Genomic DNA, 23,370 nt, shown 5'->3' with positions numbered 1-23,370 from the left:
TATTTCGCGTAGCTGTAAAATCGGATATAGATGGAGTATATACTTCATATTTTAAAGACAGACGTGGTTATCCCTGGAGTACAAATTTAGTCAAAAAAAAACGAATTTTGAAAAAAAGTGGACTTATCATGTTTTGCAAATAAATGATTCAATTAGGAGCACGAATCGAAATCTTGCAAGATCTCATGTAGTTGTTGTAATACATTTTAAGTAATGATCTATATATGGATCAAGTGATAATAAAAAACGGCTAATATTTTTCAATTCTTTTTTTTTTCAATTTGTGTTAACATTTTTAAAAGAAAACAAAAAAACAAAGTAGAAACATGGCGATGTGGCTATGTTTTGTGTTTTTATTTTTATTTATTGTGTTTTAATGGTTAAGTGCTTTATTTTATAAATGATCTATGAAAAAATGAATAAAAATAAAAGTTTGTAAAACAAAACAAAATGTTTAGATATTTTTCGTTTTTTTATTTTTTTTTCAATTGGTGTTTTTGTTTACATTTTTGTTGTTGTAGAAAAAGTAGCAGAAAATTTTGTGCCAAAAGCGTTTGGGTACTTTTACACAATTTTTCTTTCTCTGAGAGAATTTCATCCCCACTCCTTAAAAAGGTTTCATATTTTTGTCCAAAAAGAAACCAAACAGACCTATTATATCCTCTAAGGTTGAACGTGGTTGATCAATCTAGTGTGGCTCTAGCATTAAGGCTTAACTACATACACCACTTTTTGAAAAAGTACAAAAGTGAAATTATATTTTTTCTGGCTAGCGCAATTGTTTTGTGAAAAAGAGTATACAAATTGTTTTTTAGACCAAAAAATAAGCTTTCTGCATCATTAGTTTTAATTTTCCAGCCCGAAAAACTACACAAAAATGCATTTGAAAATTTTCACTTATGTACTTTTTCACTTTTTGAGCCAATGTAGTTATACCTTTAGGATTAAAGACCGTATTTTGAGAATGTATCTATATCGTATGTCATTAAACGTCATCAAACGCTAAAAGTCTGTCGTCGTTGAGTCCACTTGTCAAAACGAAAAAAAAGGAAATATTTCATCAAAGAAATAATGGAGAACATAAATTTATAAAAAAATTGAATTGCAACATACAAAATTTTAACCAAATTACTTTATAAAACGATAGAACTCTACAAAATATAGTGAAATATTTAAAAATGTCTCTTCCTGGGAATGGAATATTCGTCGTGCGTGGCGAAATGTCCACAATGATGACGGCTATGAGAAGAGGAAGTCGCTGGAGCTCCACATCATACGTGGTATAATTCTATCATTTTCTACATAATTATAAAAATTGTTTACTAATTAAAACAATTATTGCATTCATGCTTTTAATAGGATGAAGAAAAAGATGGTCTTATGAAATTGTTTGTTGATCTTAAACAAGTAATGAATCGCATCGAGGACTTGAGACTTATCGATCCAAATGTCTTTCTGGCCCCATTTTTGGAAGTTATTCGCTCCGAGGAAACAACTGGTGCTGTTACCAGTTTGGCTCTGGTTGCAATCAATAAATTTTTGTCGTATGGATTAATTGGTAAATTTATATATTACATATTTATATACGTTTTATTATCAATACAATATGGTTTACTTCAGATCCCACACACCCGACACTTGCAGTTACTGTAGAAAGCATAGCTGATTCTGTAACACATGCAAGATTCCTTGGAACAGATCAATCATCTGATGGTGTAGCACTTTTTAGGGTAATTGAAGTCTTGCACACACTAATGCGTAGTCCGGAAGGAAGTGCACTGACCAATGAGAGTATTTGCGAAATGATGCTGAGTTGTTTTAAAATTTGTTTCGAACCCCGTCTTAATGAACTATTAAGACGTTCTGCTGAACAGGCTCTGAAGGATATGGTCCTTTTGCTTTTTATTAGACTGCCTCAGTTTGCTGAAGAGCGCAATGATGCTGGTTTGTTAAAAAAGTTCAAGATGATGGCTACTTCCATTGACGAAAATACCAAAAAAACTAAAAGCAAACATATTCCAAAATTTACTCAAATTCCTCGCATAAATGCAATGAAGAATGAAGAACAAAAGGCAGTGCCGCAAGTAAATGTGGAGGACCCCCAGAGCCCTGGAAGTTTGACTGCAACGCTAAAAGTTCCTCCATTGGCTACAACCCCCGCTTCTCCAGTTGGAAATATTCTTGATATGCAAGGAAAACTCACACAAACTCCAACAACAACTTTAGCTATAGATGAAGACACTTCGAATACATTCAATGAGAATAATCCAGACTTAGAAGCGGTTGAACAAATTAATGTTGGAGAAAACAAAAGTGAAGTAACAGTGAGCCTTTTAGATGGTGCAAATGACAAACAGGAAGATAATGATTATGTGAACAGTGTTGGAGTGAGGTTTACTCAACAAAGTTCAATTGAGAATGAAGGGGTGAATCCTTTATTGCCATATGGCCTGCCTTGCATTCAAGAGCTATTGAGGTTTTTAATTTTGCTTTGCAATCCATTGGATAAGCAGAATACAGACATAATGGTCCATATGGGGTTGAGTTTGTTGACTGTGGCATTTGAGGTGGGTGCTGATAATATTGGAAAGTATGAAACTCTGATGGAACTGGTTAAAGATGATTTGTGCAGGAATCTATTTGCAGTAAGTTTTTTTTATTATGTTCGAAAAATGTATTTCCATAGGCGCTATGCTATAGTTTGTAAAATACACTGTCAGTCACAAAAGCAAGTATAAAGGAATAACGAAACTGTAGATGTTAAACTCATTCAAAGAGAATAGTAAAACAATTATATCACAATAGTAAATACATATGTATACAAAAAAGAAAAAGAACATGAAAAATGAAATTAAAAATTCCAATTCCTTAACTTTTTTTTAACCCTCTGTCGGCACACAGGTGCGAATTTGGCAGAACAAAAATGAAAAGTGGTCACAGAAAAGTGTTTTTATAAGGGTGAAAATACATTTTCTTGGAATTGTGAATACAGGAAAATTCTACATCAATTTGGTATATGATTCTCCATAAAATAGTGAGACCGAAAAAAGTTCTAGCGCCATGAAAAAGTATAAACCAAATTCGCAAAAAAGAGGTGTGTCTACAGTGGGTTAAGAATGAATACTTTCTTTCTGCACACATAAGCTAAGAGCTTATGGGAAAGCTTTCTAAACCTCAGTTGCACGCCATGCATACTAAATTGAAATAAACCCACTTTTTTAAAGTGTGTATTTTGTATCCTCATCCGACCGACAAATCCGAAAACAACCTTCCTAGCGCCCTAGCGTTTTTGGTTGCTTGTTTTTTTTTTCACTCACCAGCCACTATTTAGTTTTTAATGCCATTCACTATAACATTTTTTTAAATTTTGTAATACCCTTAATATTTGTTTCTTACATTTTTTTTTTAATAAGCTTTCGATTTCGAGAGTTTTTAAGAAAGCTTCTAATAGTGGGTGTTGTTGTGGAGTGTTTGTCAAAAGCAGTTATAAAAGTTTAATCTGTTTTTGTTAAGGGAGGATTGATAAATATATTTGCGTAGATTCTCGTATCGGTCTTTTGATATATCTTTGGTGCATTTTGTTTAGTTAAATTTGTTTACGTAGGTTCTTGTAAAACGTGGTCGCCATATTGAAGTTTGCTGGATATTGTGGCTACATTTATTTCCGTAGATTTCATTAGAGTGCGTTGGGTAAATTGTAATGTAATGTAATACATTATAATACATATTTAGCTCTGATTATGCCATTTCATTCAAATAATTAAATATAATAATAATTTATACATTTCAAAATTACAATAACGCATTAATTTAAAATTTTTAAACAATACAGTCTCAAATAATTAAGTATTAAAAGAATTTTATATAACACACTCTCGAATATAGAACAATAAGTTTTTTTTTAATTCGTTTATGTTGACTGAAGCTTTTAATTCCTTCGGTAGGTCATTGAAAGCTTGGTAACCGTATTAGAACATGGATCGCTACGCTCTTGATGTTCTCATTCGCTGAATCACCAAGCCTTCGTTACTCGGAAGATTGTACTCAGGATTTTCGTTTGACTTGTTAGATACTCTGATGAATGTCATTGTGAGCATGTAAAGCCGATTGTTCATGTTGAGCCAATTTAATGATTCACGCATTGCTCTAATGCTAGCATGATCGCGCCTTAACAGTACACGCGTCGCTTCATTCTGTAATACTTGTAATCTCCTTTTTGAGATATACCTATTACAAATTTTTAATTAGTCCGTTTTTAAATTAATTTATCAAATTGATAATGTTGTAGTAACAATTTTTATTGAACATTTTTCTTTACCAGTATTAATTTAGAGATATTTTTCTTTGATAATTGAGTCGGTCAGAGCGTTAACCACTTAAGTTCCACAAATAACATTTTTCAGGAACCAAAAAAAAGTTTCAAGCCCAATCTTGCAAATTCGTTGCTCCGCTTAGGATATGTAAAGTCGCCAGGCAGGCGCTAATGTCAACAGCTTTTTAACTTGCCTGGAACGCTTCGCAGATTCTCAGTGCAGAACCATTCAATTTTCTTTTGTTAAAGAGACTGCAGAAATCTTTTGAAATGAGAAATAACAAATAGACACGGAAATAAAAAAAAATGACGCTGTAAAAAGAAAACCTCTAAGATTGAATGTGTTTCCTCTTCACATAAATTAATGGTGAGCATCCGTCATATGCCCTACTATTACCAATTTAAAGTATTTAAAAAACAGGGTAAAACAGGGAACTTGGACAAGTAAAGCAATAAGCCAAAAGTTTTTTTTATTAATCAAACAATGGCTTCAGAAAACACTTTAATTATTAGTTAGATGACTCTGAGGAAGCCTAAGAATACCGAAATAAGGATTACCGCTGGTTTGCGAAAATGTAGCCAAATTGCGACGAATGAAGATGTAATCCATCATATCAGATCCAATAATACCAAGTTTAAGGCCACGGGCAAAAAGAAAATTCTAACAATGAGCGCAGACATTAAAAAACTCATTTTTTATTACTTAAATTACTAATCGTCGCCTGTGAAAATTACTGTCGTATTTAAAAAAATGGTTTGATGCAGTTTTTGATAGAAAAAACAATCTTTAAAATGCTGTTTAATATATATCTTAAGCATGACGGCATAATTTTCCCAACAGATTTTCATCAATTTTCTATCAACCATGCAAATATCCAATTTTATCTGTCAAAAGTGACAATTTGCAGCCAAACTTTTGTTTTTAATAATAATTTAAACTAAACGCACAATTTTTTTTATTTTCAAATAATTGAACGATTGTTGACTGATTGGTCATTTGATGATGTTCTTATTATTGCAATCGTTATTGAGAAATTATTTAAAAAAGTTTGTTTTTTTCTATTTTTTGAAAACGACAAAACATTTTAGCATCCGGTTTTCTGTTTTTGAATAAAAACCAATGAAAGAGTTGAAATCTGCGTTAACTGGTGAAACAGAATGCAAATTCGCTGTATCAAAGAAAATCGCCGTGGTACAAGATGTCAATTAAAATCGCTCAAAATGTAGAAAAGATGAACAGAATATGTGGCGTAATAACGACTCGACTTGTACCACAGCGGATTTCCTTGCTACAGCCACAGCTACGTATTCTGGGACCAATGTACTAATTTCATACTTTTTAACTTTGACAGGACCACAAGTTACAGCCACAGCTACATCATTCTGTCCACCATTAATACTCAATTACATAAGATTACATTTTTTTGTAATTTTTGTTTAAAAATTTTGAAATTGAAAGTAAATTTTTCAAGCACTATTCCTTAAAACAGCTTTATTCAAATATAATATAAAGGAATGTTATTGGTTTTGCTAAAAGTTATAGCACGTCATTATAAGTTAAATGTTTAATTTTTATTTTTCCAAGCTAGACGGAGGGGAACAGACCCTTTCCCATAGGATTTTTTTTCCTGTCTCATTCCAACTTCTAAATAAATTTTTATATTCTCCGTTATCTGTCAAAAAATTGTATTCCAATGAGTCTACCAATTTGTTGGTCTCTAAAGTCTCCCAACCATGTAAACAGACAATTTTTAATTGAATGACAAAAATTTGGCTGCAGATGTCAGCTGCTATTCTCCCAATTATTTGTCTAATTTTTGGATAAAATGAAACACACAATTTTCATTTGGTAGACAATTCGTCGGCGTAAGGCAAAATTGTTCTTAGTCACAAAAAGAAAATTTTACAGGGGACGATTTTAAAGTTTCAAATTGGTTTAAAGCGACATTTTTCTGATCGTTCGCCATTCAAGTTATGTTTGTTGTAAAGTTTGTTCTTCTCCCTTGAATAAATCATACAAGTTTACCTCATTAGTAGGTGCATACTATTTTTTAATATTTTTAAAAACTAAAAATCCAAGATTGGACATAGAACGATTCCTATACAAGTAAGCACTTTCGTTAAATAAAAAGTGGACATAGAACGAAATATGATGGGACTTAGAACAATCAAGAATACTCGGGCTCATTTTCAAAAGGCTACTTCCCTGTTTTATTGTTCTATGTCCCATTAAATTATATTATCTGCGGAATAAAATTTTTTTGACAAAAACGGTTTTGAAATTCGTAAAGACCACCCTCAAATTAGTTAAACTGCATCATTATCTCATTTTCGGTAAAAAGTGGATTTAGAACAATTTTACTTTACGCCGAGGAATTGACAATTGGCAGCTCATTGGTTGCTATTGGAAGACTTTTGACATTTCGGCCAATATTTGAAAATCTTGCAATTGTGTATACTTAGCTTTAGTTTAGGATATAATTCGTATTCATTTTGTCGTATGTGCAAGGTCGAATGCGATTGGGTATTTATTTTGACGTATGTGTTTAATTTTTGCACATACGACATTTTTTCTATTGAAAACTAGGTTTTTGATCCTTCAGCAAATAATTGTCGTAAGTGTTGAAAACCCTCCACAAACAACAATTTTGAAAAATAAAAAAAAAATTATTAAAAAACAACGGCAACACTTACAGTTATAAATGATACCTTTTTCAAAAGCCAGAATTGCACACTTATTTCTAATTTTTAAATCAAATTATTTGATTAAATGTTCTCGAAATAATCAAAAAAAAGTTTAAAAAAACACATTTAATACTATTTTTACCAAGACTATGAATTTCAATATGAAATTAATCGATGTAAAAAACTGCCTCAATAAATTTCTTACCAAATTCTGAAAACCATATGCTTCTATGTCTTCTAGTTTTTGAGAAAATTGAAAATTAAAAAAACTTCGTTTTTATCAAAATTTCCTTTTGATCAAGTTTGTATTTAATGCTTGCAAGCAGTATGCCACCTTGGGCTCACTATTATAAAATTTGGGGTGGGTGCGAGTTTGGGTGTAGGCAAATCAGAATTTAAAAGTTTTTTCGAATTCAAAAGAAACTTTCTACATACCCAACCTTGACCCCACCCCAAATCCTATGGTGTATCCAAGCAGGGGGGTTGCCATCTCACTTTGATACGGCTTGAACTTCATACTTCTAAGATTTTTAATTATTTTTAAGTATTCTTTTTAAAAATATCGCGAAATTCTTAGGACCAATTTAATGGCCTAAGCGAAGCAAAGAAGTTGTTTGAGCGGGACAGAGGATACAAAAAGGAGTTTAAATCTTGAGAGCCCTCAAAGCGGGCCAGGCATGATACTTTAAATTAAAAAAGCTGTTAATATTGGCGAAAATAGCCAAGAAAATTAAAATCTGATGAAAAGGTAATTTTCTTATTTTTAATTTTGTCAAAAACTAGAAGGTATAGAAGTATATGGTTTCCAGTATTTGATTAGAAATTAATTAAGGCAGCTTATTTAATCTATTAATTTCATATTTAATGTCACAAAAATTGTATTCAATTTGTTTTTTCACAAATTTTGACTTTGAAATCGATTATTTCGAAAACCATTGATTGAAATAATTTAATTTAAAAATTAAAATTAAGTGTAGCTTTTGAAAAAGCTATGATTAATAACTGTAAATGTTGCCGTTGTTTTTTAATAATTTTTTTAAATTTTTTGTCATATTTTAGAAAATTGCCCCGCCCGCCCAAACGGGTTGAGATAGACCCCCCTCCCACAGTGAAAAATGCTTGTATTTGACTGTTCTACAGAATTTCGTTATTATTTTTCACCGCCTTAGTTATCGTACTCTTGCCTTGAAACTTATATTTATGTTTTTTCATAGAATCCATACTCAGAACTGGACAAATTTGAAATAGGACCACACTACGAGCATCAGCTTTCAAATACAAAAAAATATCGAAATCGGTTCACCCAGTTCAAAGTAACAAACATAAAAAAAAATACAGACGAATTGAGAACCTCCTCCTTTTTTGAAGTCGGTTAAAAAAAAAACTATTCTCTAATATAGCGTGTTTACGCACACGTATAATTAAAAAAAATTTGCATTCACATTCGAAAATAGTTAGTTATTTGATTCCAAAATTGAGGTGCAGATATATTTTCTATTGTTAGTTGTGAAAATTATGTTTTCGTATTCCAAATTTATTTATAGTATAAAATTAATTGAAACATTTGTATACATTTCAGCTTATGAATTCTGAGCGCCTATCGATTTTTGCTTCAGATTTACAAGTTTGCTTTCTTCTGTTTGAATCGCTCCGTGATCATTTAAAATTTCAACTTGAAGCGTACTTAAAAAAACTTTCCGATATAATTGTCAGTGATAATCCAAAAACACCATATGAAATGCGAGAGCTGGCGCTAGACAATCTTCTGCAACTTTGGCGTATTCCAGGTTTTGTGGCTGAACTTTACATAAACTACGATTGTGATTTATACTGCAGTGATCTATTTGAAAACATTACTAATTTGCTCTCAAAATATACATTATCTGCAACAAATGCCGTTTACAGCACTCATTTGCTCTCAATGGATACCCTAATCTCAATAATTGAAATAATTGAAAGAAACTGTGTTGCTGCTAAAAGTGGAGGAGGTGCAAATGCCCCTCTTCCGTCATCTAATAGACATTCACGTCAAAACTCTGGACTAGAGGGCATAGTAGTCGAACCAAATTTTAACGAATCTGATTCTTCTATGGTTGTCGAGAATATTTCTAAATTTATAAACAATTCAACACGCATAAGAACTCATTCAAGATCACAACAAATATCAAAAGAACAACTTGCCGATGTAAAAAATAAAAAAAGAGTTCTCACACAAGGTACTGAACTTTTTAATCAACGCCCGGAAAAGGGTATACAATATTTACAAGAGAACGGCATATTAAATACTGTTCTCGATCCGAAGGAAGTTGTACTCTTGCTGCGAGAGAATCCTGGTTTGGACAAAAAAATGATCGGCGAATACATTAGCAAAAAGAAAAATGTCGAAAGTAAAATTCTACAGAACTTCGTAGAAAGCTTTGATTTTACTGGACTTCGGGTTGATCAAGCGTTACGTTTGTATTTAGAAACTTTCCGTCTGCCTGGAGAGGCTCCATTAATATTTTTAGTTCTCGAACATTTTGCAGATCATTGGCATGTATGTTTTTGAAGAAAAAAATTTGCTAACATTTATTTTAACTTATATTATTTTTTTTAAGAAACAAAATAACGAACCTTTTGCCAACACGGATGCCGCATTTAGTTTAGCTTATGCTATTATTATGTTGAACATGGACCAGCATAATTCTAATGCGAAGCGACTTAATGTTCCAATGACACCCGAAGATTTTTTTAAGAATTTACGTGGACTCGACGGAGGTAAAGATTTCGATCAGGAAATGTTGGCCAAAGTGTTTAGTTCCATTAAGTAAGTCTATAAAAAATAAAATTTAATTTTACTCTATTCCTTTTCTTTTTTTAGAAATGAAGAAATTGTCATGCCGGCAGAACAAACAGGCATCGTTAAGGAAAACTATCAATGGAAGGTACTTTTGCGACGCGGTGTTGGTGCAGATAGTGTTTTTAATCATGTACAAGATTCTGCATATGACAAGGAACTCTTTAAAATTATTTGGGGTGCATCTCTCAGTGCCCTCAGCTTTATGTTCGATAAAAGCAACGAAAATGGGTATCAGCGTACTTTAGTGGGTAAGTGTTTTTTAAAGTGTTTATTAGGTAAAAGTAGTGAAAACGAATTTTTTTAAGGCTTCACAAAATGCGCTGGCATAGCAGCCTTCTATAATCTTCACCAAGATTTCGATGCTCTTATACTTACTTTATGTAAATTCACTTCATTGCTCAACATACAAACAGATACATCGAACGATATTGCTTTCGCTGTAAACTTTGGTTTGAATCCCAAGGCACAGGCGGCGATTAAAGCCGTGTTCGGTTTGGTCCACGATTATGGTGATTGTTTGCGTGAAAGTTGGAAAAATGTTCTTGATATTCTAATACAACTATTTCGCTTGAAGTTGCTACCTAAATCTTTGGTTGAAGTCGAAGATTTTTGTGAGCCAAGCGGCAAGTGTACATTGATTCTAGAAAAACCAAGTCAAAAACCTGAATCCGGCTTATTTAGCAGCCTCTATTCATATCTTAGCTCAGAAGGACAACGCGAGCCAACATACGAAGAACAAGAATTTATCAAAATCGGCAAGAAGTGTGTTAAGGAATGTCAACTTGATCAAATGATTCAAGAATCCAAGTTCGTACAATTTGAGTCACTGCAGGATTTGCTAAAGTGGGTGTTGGCTCTAATTAAACCACCAAGTGCTCACAAATCCGCTGGTTTACCATATTCTGAAGACGTTGTTGTTTTTTGGATGGAGTTTATGGTTAAAATAGTTATTCATAATAGAGATCGTATGATTCCGCTTTGGTCGTCCGTACGAGACCAGATGTATCTTCTTCTTATGAGTGGATCATCCTTTGGATACGAATATTTACTTAATAGAAGTACTGTAGCCATCTTGAAGTTGGCCATCTATTTGATGCGTAACGAAGAATTATGTCCCGTTGTACTACAGAGTTTAAAAATGCTTCTCATGTTGAAACCAGATGTGATATTTAAAATTTCCAAGCAAATTTCTATTGGAATTTACGAGTTGCTTAAAACAAGCGCTCAGAATATACATACTGAGCTAGACTGGCAGATTATTTTTACAATACTAGAGTGTGTTGGAGCCGGAGCAGTTCCACCGGAATTCGAAGACGTACTTCCACCTCCTGGAACGAAATCTGATGGAGCTTTGAGCAGTGAAGAAGACTCAGGTCTTGCTGATCGCGGTTACATATCAGATACAGAAGTGACTTTGAAACAACAAATGCAGCAAGTCAACTCAACTAATAGTTCTCCATTTCCAAGCCCCTCAGCAGAAAATTGGATACTGGTAAATAAGGATACCGATCTTACAATGAATTCCAGGCCACAATCTCCACCTCAACCGAATTGTTTGCTATTCCCGTGCAAGTTGGTGGAGCACTCACCATTTGCACTGTTCAAATGTTGGGATAGTTTAGCATTTATTGTACGTAATGTTGCTCACATTACTCCATACAACTTTGAATCCTGCGTACGATGTATTCGAACTTTTGTAGAAGCCTGTAGAGATGGTGGATTGAAGACTCGTAAGAAGAATGCTAAACCAGAACAGTACAAGAAAAAGTCAATGAAAAAGGAAAAACGAGCAGTAGATCAAAGCAGTGATAGCGAAGATGGGGAACTCTGTCAGCGTTATGAGACATTGTCAATACAGCTTTTGGATTTAATGTATACTTTATACACACGAACTGCGCAAATTTTTCGCTGGTGGGCAGAAGAAGGATGTGCTGTACCTCAATGTTCAGCTTTATGGGCACAAGGCTGGTGTCCATTATTGCAAGGAATAGCCCGTTTAGCTATGGATCGTCGAAGAGAGGTGAGAACGTATGCCATTTCATGTTTGCAGCAGAGAGCTTTGCTTGTTCATGATTTGCAAACTCTCAGTGGAGCTGAGTGGGCGAGTTGTTTTAAACAAGTACTTTTTCCGCTACTCAACGAACTTTTGCCAGAAAGTAATTCTATAAACGGAATCGATAAAATTCTATTAGAAGAGTCCCGTATCCGAACAGCCACCATAATGTCGAAAGTGTTTTTGCATCACCTGACACCATTAATTGAGCTAGATACTTTCACCGATCTTTGGTTGGAAATTTTAGATTATATTGAAAAATTTATGAAAGTTGGCTCCGATATGTTATATGAACAAATGCTGGAGATTTTAAAAAATATGCTTTTAGTAATGCATTCCGTAAGGGTATTTCACTGTAATGATGGTACTCTTCATGTTCCGTTATGGGAATTAACCTGGAAAAGAATTGAAGAGTTTCTACCGAATCTACTCGAGGAGCTTTTCAACGATGAAAGTGAGTTTTTTCATACTAAAAAATATTTGATTTCATTCATCTCATTCGATTTTATTTGATTTCATCTCATTTAATTTGATTTTTGTTCATTTTGTTCTTATATTCTATTGTATTTTAATACTTCTTATATCTTTTTTTTTACACTTTCTTTATTCAACTCAATTTTCTAAAGGAAATCGACCTCAAATGATGTCACAAATAAACGATAAAAATATAGCAAGTGTACCACATGTAGCTATATTACCCCAAAAAAGCACAGGAAAAACTTGCAGTAGTGAAGAAATTAATGTACAGGATGAAAATTCACTTGAAAAAGTGGAATCACATACATCCAGTATTATTTTACAGCCACCGACAAATACTGTAAAGGAACAATCATTTATATTAACACAGGTACAATAAAGAAACCTTTCGAACCATACACAAATTTAAAACTTTTTAATTTCTAATTACTCTAGGTAAACACTCCAATTCTTATTCCACAACAACCGTGCAACACGGTTACAGGCAGTCCACTTCTGCAGCAACCAACACCACCTATAGTTCAGCCTGTTCCAATCGCTGCATCTGCAATCCCTGTAACGCCAATGAGCACTAAATGTTCAGTGTCACCATTAGCAGTGTCTAATATCGATAACAAATCCGACATTTTACAATTCTCTGAAAAACTTATTGTTTCCCCGAAATCAATAGCTAATATCGAAGAAATTGTCCACGAACCTTCAAAAACTCACTCAGACACACCACTACAAATACCTCAAACCGGTGGATATGAATTCTCAATAGAACTACCAGAAACACCACCATCGGATGTTACAAGTGTTCAGGATTATTCAACTCATATGATAATGCAAGAACGATATGCTGAATACTATCAGCACTTCCAAATGCAACAAAAGAATGACCTAATTAATTCCAGTTCGCCGCCTCCTGAATTAATGCCAAATGTGCCAATGAGTCATGTGTTAGCAGGTAGTGAATATGTTAGTCTGAGCAACCAGCCTTCATCATCCATTGTGCAAAGTTTTTCACCTGTATTTGTGGAATCGCAACCATCGCTTTCAGGATCCGATATATACATGGACTACGCTAAGAATCCATATAATCTTACAATGCAACAACAACAAGAATCAGGTAGAGCCGATAAAGTAGAGTCGACTGACCCGATATGTTCAGGGGACCCACCACAAGTTATAAATATGTTCCAATCTACGAACTATTTTGGAACAAATGTAGATCCTAGTTCCATTCCGCCAGGATCCGAAATGCTCTTTGGAAACCCCTAGGAACTAAGCAAAAAATTTTACTTGGCGACCTAATTATTCATTTAGTTTAAGTTCGTCCGTTTCAGCTGTTGATTATTTGGTGGTACTTCATTCTGCGGTGAAACATTCCAATCAGTACGAGTTAGCATCAAATTTTAAGCTTCAATTTTTAGGTGTTAAATAGTTGTATGTGTTAAATCAATCATCGATTTTGTTGATTATTTGTCCTCAATATAGTTTTATTCCATATCGTTTTACCCTCATTACCTCTATATTATTTGTTGCGTTTATCCCTGTACATAGTATTTAATTGGAAGTTAAGATAAAACTGATAAGAATCAACAAAAAAACGAGATGAACAATAATTTTGCAAATAAAAATGTTCAGTCAATTTTAATTCTAAACTGTAATCGCAAAAAAAATGTTATATATATATATTATACAAAACTTATAAAATCAATTAAAAAGAGAAGTAAATAAAATTTAAATTGTATAAACTAGAGCAGTGTTTTTCAAAGTGTGGGTCGCGACCCCCTGGTGCAGGCTTGTCAAACTCAATGGTTACAAATGGCCAAAACAGCGAGATAAAAATTTGTATGGGCAGCAGATAAAAACTAAAACAAAAATCTTTATAAAACAAATTTATAAAAAAAAAACAGGACGAATGATAAAATTAATGTTTTACATTGACAATTTTTTTCTCATACTAATAGTCCGGTCAATTTAGACATCCGAGGTTACATTAATTCCCAGCAAGCTGAAATTTGGTAGGATTGTTAGAAACACCATCCTAAATTAAATCTAAAAAGTCCTCATCGATCCGAGACCTGGAAAAAATTTTACTTGGGGTCAAAGGCCACAAAAACTGGTTTTTCACGATTTTTTGCAAAATGGTAAGTCTTATCAAAAAATTTTCAATGCAAGAATTGTAGACCAGATTATTATATATAAAAAGTGTCATGACACTTTTTTTTCCTAAGACCCATTGTTTCTTAGGTATAACGATTCAAAAAGTTGAAGTTGAGTTGTAATCGTCATAATCAGGCCTATAACTGGAAAATAACTCCCAACTGAAAAGTTCCTGAAATGTCATTATTTTTTTAGCTCGTTCTTCAATGTTTAAGAACATGGGGAAAGCAAAAAAAAAATTGGAAATTTTCACCATTTTTCCGATTGGGGCCCTTCTCCCGAAACCATTTCCCTGGTAATTTTTGTTTATAATGGGTCCTAATAAAATACAAAGTGTTCGATAGAGAATGGGCAACTCTAAAACGGCTGATAGCTACACTTATGACTGTTCTAAAAACAGAAAGAAAAAAGTTCTATCGCAACCAGTTCATAAAATATTGGCTTTTTTTCGTTCAGTGTACTTTAAATTTTATCATCTTATGTTTTCGTTCACTACAACCACGAATGAATGAATTTTATTTATAATTTTCTAAAATAATTGGATGAGTACATAAACACTTAAAAAATTTCATAGCTATTGCACATTTTCCTTAAAAAAATTTTGAAATCTGTTTTTTGATGCAAAATGTAAAAAGAGTATTTTATGAAAAATTTTAAACACCTGTGGTATAAAATAAATCTATAGAAACCTAGGTGGCTAAATTTCTTAAAAATATTCTCGTCTAAGGGGAATATTTTTACTTTGACCCCAAGTAAATTTTTTTTCAGGTCTCGGATCGATGAGGTCTTTTTAGATTTATGATGGTGTTTCCAACAATCCTACCATATTTCAGCTAGCTGGGAATTAATGTAACCTACCCCCTTATTTTAGTCTAATTTGACCAGACTATAAGGTTAGTTAGGCTGGAACTTATAGGTATAACCGTATTTAGGGGGGTGGGGGGGTTATGGTGTTTAACTCCCCCCCCCCGAAATTATTTTTCAGAAAATCAAAAGATATATATTATAAACAAATATAAGTCTAATAATGTGCAGCACTAAATGGTTTGTTTTTGTATTTTAGTAATTTGATTACCTATCTGAAAATCTCCCTTAAAGTCTCTACCAATTTTGTATCGTTAAGGAAGTCGATGAAGTTTTATAATGGAAAACAAATTTTTTTTGGACCATTACAAATTTTGGTAAGGTATTTTTCTAAAAACGAGTTTTTGTCTCTTTGACCATTTCCTTAAGCACCATGCTAACATCTTAAAATGCTCTTTAAAGAACCCTTTAGATACCACAAGTATTTATGCAAGGTTTTTGGTGCCCAGACTAAACTATACTTTTTCAAAGGGTTTCGGTGTGCCGAACTCGAATCCAAAGACAGACATAAGTGTCCGACCGAAGGTCGATTTTCAGCCGAAGCCGAAGCCTGAGTCGAATTATTAGGCTGAAAGAAAATGTTCGGCCGAAGCCGAAGCCTAAGGTTGAAAAAAAGTCAAGAATTCTCCTCCAAAATTTGAAATTTTGTTCGGCGGCTACTATGATGGCACACATTTGTTTTGAAATTTTTGAATACCTACCGAAGAAAAAATTGCAATCTTTTCTTAGATATTCAAAAATTTCAAAAACTGAAATTTTTTCCAGTGCCTAGTACGATGCTCGATATAATAAACAGAACCTTCGGCTTCGGCCAAAACTTCAGCCTAAAATAGCCGAAGCCGAACGTTTGGCCGAATGTTGTTTTTTTGAGCGAATTCGGCCGAAGCCGAAGGCCGAATCCGAAGCTTCGGTCGGACACTAACAGACATATTCGACCACATCTCGTTTTTGAAATATTACCGTTAAATCTATTTAAATCTTTCCGACATCTTTTCTACTGTCCGAGATATCTTCAGTTGCTTGTTACCCACTTTTGTTCTATGTTAAGCTTAAATCCAGTATATGTATAAGCGAAAATTAATGTATCCATTTATTCAGTATTGTAGTACCTATGTACAACATTTAATAACGAAGAAAAATAACAAAACTAATAAAAAATTATTAAAATTATTTTTATTTTAAGCAGGCGAAACGCTTTATAAATTTGGAATTGAGGTCACTTGAATTTTAAAATTGTATGTACAACATTTCGTTATTTTTTTGTTTCAAATTATAAAATTGAACAATTTCAGTTTATTGTTAAATTTCAAAGTGAAGTATAATTAGCTCATGCCAAACAACTTGGATTATTTAAAATTTTTGTTTTAAAGTACCTATTGCCAATTTAATTTAGAACTCAATACATAAAATGTTTTATATATAAAATTGTGCGAAATAATTTTTTGTATAAAGCCTAAGAATGGTTAAAATTTGTTTCTTTACCAAAATTTTCTTGCTCGCTAACGCTCGCAATTTATATCAACCAACTTATTCGCTCTTTGCACCAATTTAAACTAGACATGCCGCTGAATATTCGGCCATTTTTCAATTCGTTTACGTTAGCAGAACTATTTTAAATTTTTAACTACGAATACTTGAAAAGGATATTGACAAGTTTTTCGCTTCGACACAGTTCTAATGACCATTTGCTTTAGCACTATTAAGAACCGACTGCAGTTACATATTAGAACGGTCAATTTAGACATCCGAGGTTACATTAATTCCCAGCAAGCTGAAAATTGGTAGGATTGTTGGAAACACCATCATAAATTAAATCTAAAAAGTCCTCATCGATCCGAGGCCTGGAAAAAAATTTACGGGGGCTCAAAGGTCACAAAAACTGATTTTTCACGAACGGTAAGTCTTATCAAAAAATTTTCAATGCGAGAATTGTAGACCAGATTATTATATATAAAAAGTGTCATGACACTTTTTTTCCTAGGACCCATCGTTTCTTAGGTATAACGATTCAAAAAGTTGAAGTTGAGTTGTAATCGTCATAAACAGGCCTATTCTGAAAAAAGAACTCTTAACTGTAAAGTTCTTGAAATTTCATTATTTTTTTAGCTTGAATTTCGTTCTTCGATGGTAAAGAATATGAGGAAAGCAAAAAAAAAATGAAAATTTTCGCCATTTTTCCGATTGGGGCCCTTCTCCCGAAACCATTTCCCTGGGAATTTTTGTTTAGAATATGTCTGAATATATACAGGGTGTGCAATAGAGAATGGACAGCCCTAAAATGGCTGATAGCTATACTTATGACTGTTCTAAAAACAGATAGAAAAAAGTTCTATCGCAACCCGTTCATAAAATATTGGCTTTTTTTCGTTCAGTGTATTTTAAATTTTATCATTTTATGTTTTCGTTCACTGCAACCACGAATGAACGAATTTTATTTATTTCTTTTTTTTTATAATTTTCTACAATAATTGTATGAGTACATAAACGCTTTAAAAACTGCACAGCTATTGCACATTTTCGTAAAAAAATTTTTGAAATCTGTTTTTTGATGCAAAATGTAAAAAAAGCATTTTATGAAAAATTTTAAAGGTGGCCAACTTTTTTAAAAATATTCCCCTTAAACGAGAGTATTTTTTAAGAAAGTTGGCCACCTAGGTTTTTTTTGCTTTCCTCATATTCTTAACCATCGAAGAACGAAATTCAAGCTAAAAAAATAATGAAATTTCAAGAACTTTTCAGTTAAGAGTTTCCAGGCCTCGGATGATGAGGACTTTTTAGATTTAATTTATGTTGGTGTTTCCAACAATCCTACCAATTTTCAGCTTGCTGGGAATTAATGTAACCTCACCCCCTTATTTTAGTCTAATTTGACCGGACTATATAGTTGATACAAAGTAGGTATTGTGATTCTTAAAAAAATTTTTTTTGGTTTTTTTAGCTACGGCTATGCTTACAGGTAACTCATTCTTCTTAACGACTGAATAAACTATGCTCGCATCGACATGTAGATACAGACACACAGTACATACCTTGTACCTCTACTTTGAAAATCGCAATCGATTTTATATGGCGGTGTATAAAATACTTTTAAAATCGGGCATACAACTTCAACGAATTTGGAACTTACACCGGAATCACACTAGAAATCGCTTGTGTCATTTCCATATCATTCGGCATTTATTTTATGTTATGGAAAAAACGAAGATAATCAAAAGAACTTTTCTTTCAAAGACAAAATTCTGCAAGCCTTTTTCAGTGCCAAACTTCAGGTTTGCTACCAATTTCAGAAGATAAAAGTTGCTGATCCACGGATTAAATATTTGTACAACTGGCCCTAAATGAGAATATTTTGTCCAAAAATTTCAGAATCAATGAAAAAGGCACAAAATTCACGAACAGAATAAAAATGAATTGAATTCGATCAGAAAATCTAAATGAGTGAAAAAATGCAGACAGAACATCTTGTTTCAATTTAGGCAAGTGAATGGGCAAAAAGTAATAAAAATCAGTAGCGCAAACTGGAATGTGTGCTTAAAGAAACCATTAGTTATGTTGACCACTAAGATATTGAGATATCAAAAATTTCTATTTCCAATATCTTTGAGAAAAAATGTTATTTTTGAAAAAGAGTAAATATGCACAAGACTATAAGATACGGCATTTTGAGATTGCATAAGAAGTCTTTGCAAAATTAAACGGTGATGTAATTCGACGTCAAAATATTAAAAAAAAATGATCTGAAGAATTCGAATTGGACTAAAATCCGAAAAAAAATTACCTCATACTCAAACAAACAAACACAAACAGCCGTTTCAGAATTTGGAGGGGGCTCGAGCATCTGTGCTGCGCCTAAATCTCTAATGTCGTTTTCTTTCAAGCCTGGTACGCTGCTCGCGCTAAATTTTAGCTCCCATACAAATTATCGAAAATTTTTAGCTGAGCTAAAATGGCTCCCATACAAATTATCGATAACTTGTATGGGAATTTTATCTTGGCTAAAATTTAGCGCGAGCAGCGTACCATGCTTCACTCTATTAAGGAGTACTCTAAATTTTTACTCCTTTTTCTGGTGTGAAAGAACATAATGAGAGTAATTTTTTTTTTGTAATTGTGTGTGTGACAAGGCAAAAATGGATAATTTCCTTGAAAAAAATAGTGATAACAGGCCTAGGGAAAACATTTTATGAATTAAAAAAATATTAATATTAATAAAATATGAAGCATAATAAGCGTTCGTTGATAAGTCTGCTTCTACACGAAGACGCAAGGCGCAGAAATCATCTTCAAATTTCCTTTTGATTTTCGTTTCGGTGTATCACGCGCTTCCACACGTATTATTTTTTTGAAGAAGCAAATTTGACAGTTATTTTATTTGGTTTTATTCTGTTCTTGTTATAGCCTGGTACGCTGCTCGCGCTAAATTTTAGCTCCCATACAAATTATCGAAAATTTTTAGCCGAGATAAAATGGATCCCATACAAGTTATCGATAACTTGTATGGGAATTTTATCTCAGCTAAAATTTAGCGCGATCAGCGTACCAGGCTTATCCTTCTACAGGAAGACGTAGACGCACGAGATGCACATAAGAACAAGAGAGAGAGAAAGATCGATTTCTCCTTTGCTCTTATGTGCATCTTGTGCGTCTACGTCTTCTTGTATTTATGCATTTTAATTCCAAAAAAAAAACCCAAAATATACAAAAACAACAACTCCAGTGAGGTCTATGTGCAACGAAAACTTTTGAATAAATTAAAAACGTTACTATACACGCAATTAACACACACCCTTATGTCGTTTTCTATTGACTTTTGAGATTTTTGTGTAAAATTCTCAGATTTTCCACTGCAAATAGAATATGAAATCTAGTTTTGTAATTGTGTGCGAAATCTGTGCGTATAAAAAAAAATAAAACAACAACAAATGTTCAGACAAATGTCAAACAGAGGAGTGTGTGTGAAAGTGCGTGTGTTTGTATGCGTGAATCTTGATAAAAATCCAGAATCAGATTCTTGAATCTCAGATTCATTTTTTTGTCATTTTTTTGAATCTCAGGACGCAAATAGATCATGAAATCTGAGATTTGTCCACTATTTCCCCTCTTCACCTCCCCTTTCAGCTGTCAAATTCACAAATCTCATTCTGAGATTCGTCAATAGAAAACGACATTAGTTTGATTTTATAATTGTAAAATAAAAATATCCCATCAATGCAGAAAAAAATGGGATTTTTTTGTATATGGTACAGGATTTTTTTTTATTGATGAAGAACACTGGCGGAAAATTTTTTTTATTCGGTTTTCAATTTCATTTTGGGAAAAGTGAAGAATTAACGAAAAAATGGAAGAAATATATCTGGCAGAATATAATACAGTAGAAAATATATTCATAATGGTTGTTTTTGTTAATAACAAATAATGTCGAATTCCTTTCAATTTTTAGAATCGCCTCAAAAAATTGGAATTTTTGGTGTTAAAAAGGAACATGAAAACAAACCGAATTCTTTTTGCGATTGTGTGTGTGTCATTTGACAACAATTTTTACACGAACGTCAAGCTGAAATCAAAACAATTTCTGTAAAATAAAACCAAAGGTTCCTTTGATCAATAATTTTGTTTATTTGCTTCGGTAATATAAATTTAATTTAATCCAAATCAATAGGAAATTGCAGATATTATTAAGATCTGAATGAAGATGAAGTAAAAGGTTAATTATTTGGCCGTATGCTGTGGTTTTACAGAGAAAAAAATTTCCTGAAGATAATCACGAGAAGAAAAGTCACAGTAATTTGACTTTTTCACAAGAACTATGCCAAGAAAAATTATATTTTGATCGCACATTGTTTTTTTTTTATTTATTTCATAATTTTCCGCAATAAAAACACGATATTCCATTATAATTTACTCCTTATTTGAAGTTGATATTCCCAAATAAACAAACAACACGAAGGAATCTTTCAGCTTGACGTTTGAGAAATGTCAAATGTTCCAAGTGTGTGTGCAAATCCGTGTAAATCTCTCAAAAAAGAGGGATTAAAAAAAATTCGAATTCTGCTTCGTTTGAGGCGAATTTTTTTTCTATGGAACATGATTTTCAGAAAAAATTCGCTTCGAGATCGCCGAAAATTCGATTTTTGCATTGAAAGGAATTCGACATAAGTTTGAAAGAAAAACTTTTCGCATTTTTCAATTTTCAAACAAAATTTTAAAATGTCAAGCTACAAATTCATAAGTGTGTGTGCAAGTCCCTGTGCAAATCGGTGTAAATCTGACTAAAAATGTGGAGTAAATCCGGGGTACTCCGTAGTACCTACTAAAATTACTCCGGAGTAATTTTTTTTTTACACTTTTGTGGCGTCAAAGAACACAAAACCTTCAAAAGTGCAAAAATAAGTACTAAAAGGGTACTCTCATTGGAGTGAAAGAAAACGACATAAGATTTACGAACAAGTTTCAGTTAATCATATACATAATGATGAAATCAGCTAAATAATAACATGATCTTGATGGCTAGGGGGGGGGGGGGGATTGGGCTTGAAGTAAACAAACCATTTTACCATATTTTGGGGGATGTGGTTATATTTAGATAGATAACGCTATGCTGGATTAGGATTATCTTGATTCGGTCGATAATATTAGGCTTTTTCAGGCTCCAAGCTGAGCTGTGCTGTAGAGTTTTGTATAGATTTAAAATCCATATAAATATTATATTCAAAGCTTTTAAAAAGAAATTGAATTGGGTTGGTACAAAAAAACATCTCTTAAGGGCAAGTTGCTGCTTACCAGCAAATAAAAGAAGCAGCCATATAAAAAAAAAGCAGTCTTTAAAGTTGTTTATCTTTAATGTACCTATCCTAAAAGAAAAATGTTAATTAATGATCATTAAATCTTTGCCACAAGGTCCGAAATCAGCTGACACAAAAAAATATAGAGTTGTCATATTTTTCGCTTTTGGGGTTTCTTGTTTGTTTTTGAAAAAAAGTTTAACTACCAATTAAATAAATATTTAAAATAATAATTGTCACTCCAAACATCAGTTTTGATGTTTTTAAACAAATTCTAAACAATTTACGAACAAGTTAATTTGGAAGCATAGATTTAAATCTGTTGAAAAAGTCAAGCCCAGAGAATTCTCCGGGCTAAACAACTAGGCCCAAGGGGCTAAAGTGTTGTTGCATTTAACATGTAAATTGCTTAGCCCCGACTGCGTTTTTTTGTCCAGTTAAGACCGGTGGTAATAAAAAACACACCTATTAAGTCTGGCAGCATTTTGGTGTGACCAACATGGGTTAAGGGGTAATATCACCTTGTAAACCATGAAATCGAGCGTCATTTTCATTAGCGTATAAAACAAAGAAGAAATATTATTTTCTTTTGGTGTTTGTTTAGTTTAATTAAGTATATTAATAGGTAACAGAATAGGCTAATGTTAAATTTTTTAATTTTTTTTTTTTTTAATTTCAGCCCAATCGGTTAAAAACTGTAGGAGTTAGTTGGTCGCCTGATGGGAGCACAGGATTTTACTATCATCCTGGACTACACCGCCATTTAAAAAATTTCACATCATTAAAAAATTTAACATTAGCCTATTCTGTTACCTATTAATATGCTTAATTAAACTAAACAAACACCAAAAGAAAATAATATTTCTTCTTTGTTTTATACGCTAATGAAAATGACGCTCGATTTCGTGGTTTACAAGGTGATATAACCCCTTAAATTTGACCCATAGTGTAAGAAAATGAAAAAAGTCAACCTGGTTGGGTAATTTTGTAAGTTAATTCCTAACGGAAAGTAATTTGCATAACATTTTTTTTTGATGAAATTTGTCACATAATATTCCGAAAAGTGTCAGCGCAAAATGTCAGACCAAATTTCTTTGACAAACACCCCGCTAGACAACTTTAAAAGTCGAAATTTCGAAATTTTCGAAAAAAATCCAGTTTCTGTTTCTTGTTTAAGAAAACCAGTCATGTGAAAAATGTTGTGATG

The 23,370-nt window shown here is 32.8% G+C and overlaps 1 protein-coding gene across 1 annotated transcript; it reads left to right on the top strand.

The window, feature by feature from the left end:
- Positions 1-983: 983 nt before the first annotated feature.
- LOC129919335 (Golgi-specific brefeldin A-resistance guanine nucleotide exchange factor 1) lies at positions 984-14,108 on the top strand. Its single transcript, XM_056000195.1, has 9 exons — positions 984-1,280; positions 1,360-1,558; positions 1,621-2,645; positions 8,577-9,533; positions 9,595-9,803; positions 9,858-10,084; positions 10,142-12,343; positions 12,516-12,736; positions 12,802-14,108. The coding sequence occupies exons 1-9, from the start codon at positions 1,179-1,181 to the stop codon at positions 13,627-13,629; spliced, it is 5,970 nt and encodes a 1,989-aa protein (XP_055856170.1). The 5' UTR covers positions 984-1,178; the 3' UTR covers positions 13,630-14,108.
- Positions 14,109-23,370: the final 9,262 nt, after the last annotated feature.

Source organism: Episyrphus balteatus, chromosome 1 (genome assembly GCF_945859705.1).
Source record: "Episyrphus balteatus chromosome 1, idEpiBalt1.1, whole genome shotgun sequence".
Classification (NCBI taxonomy): domain Eukaryota; kingdom Metazoa; phylum Arthropoda; class Insecta; order Diptera; family Syrphidae; genus Episyrphus; species Episyrphus balteatus.
The sequence above is the reverse complement of the archived record's forward strand: the minus strand, read 5'-3'. Positions and strand labels throughout refer to the sequence as shown.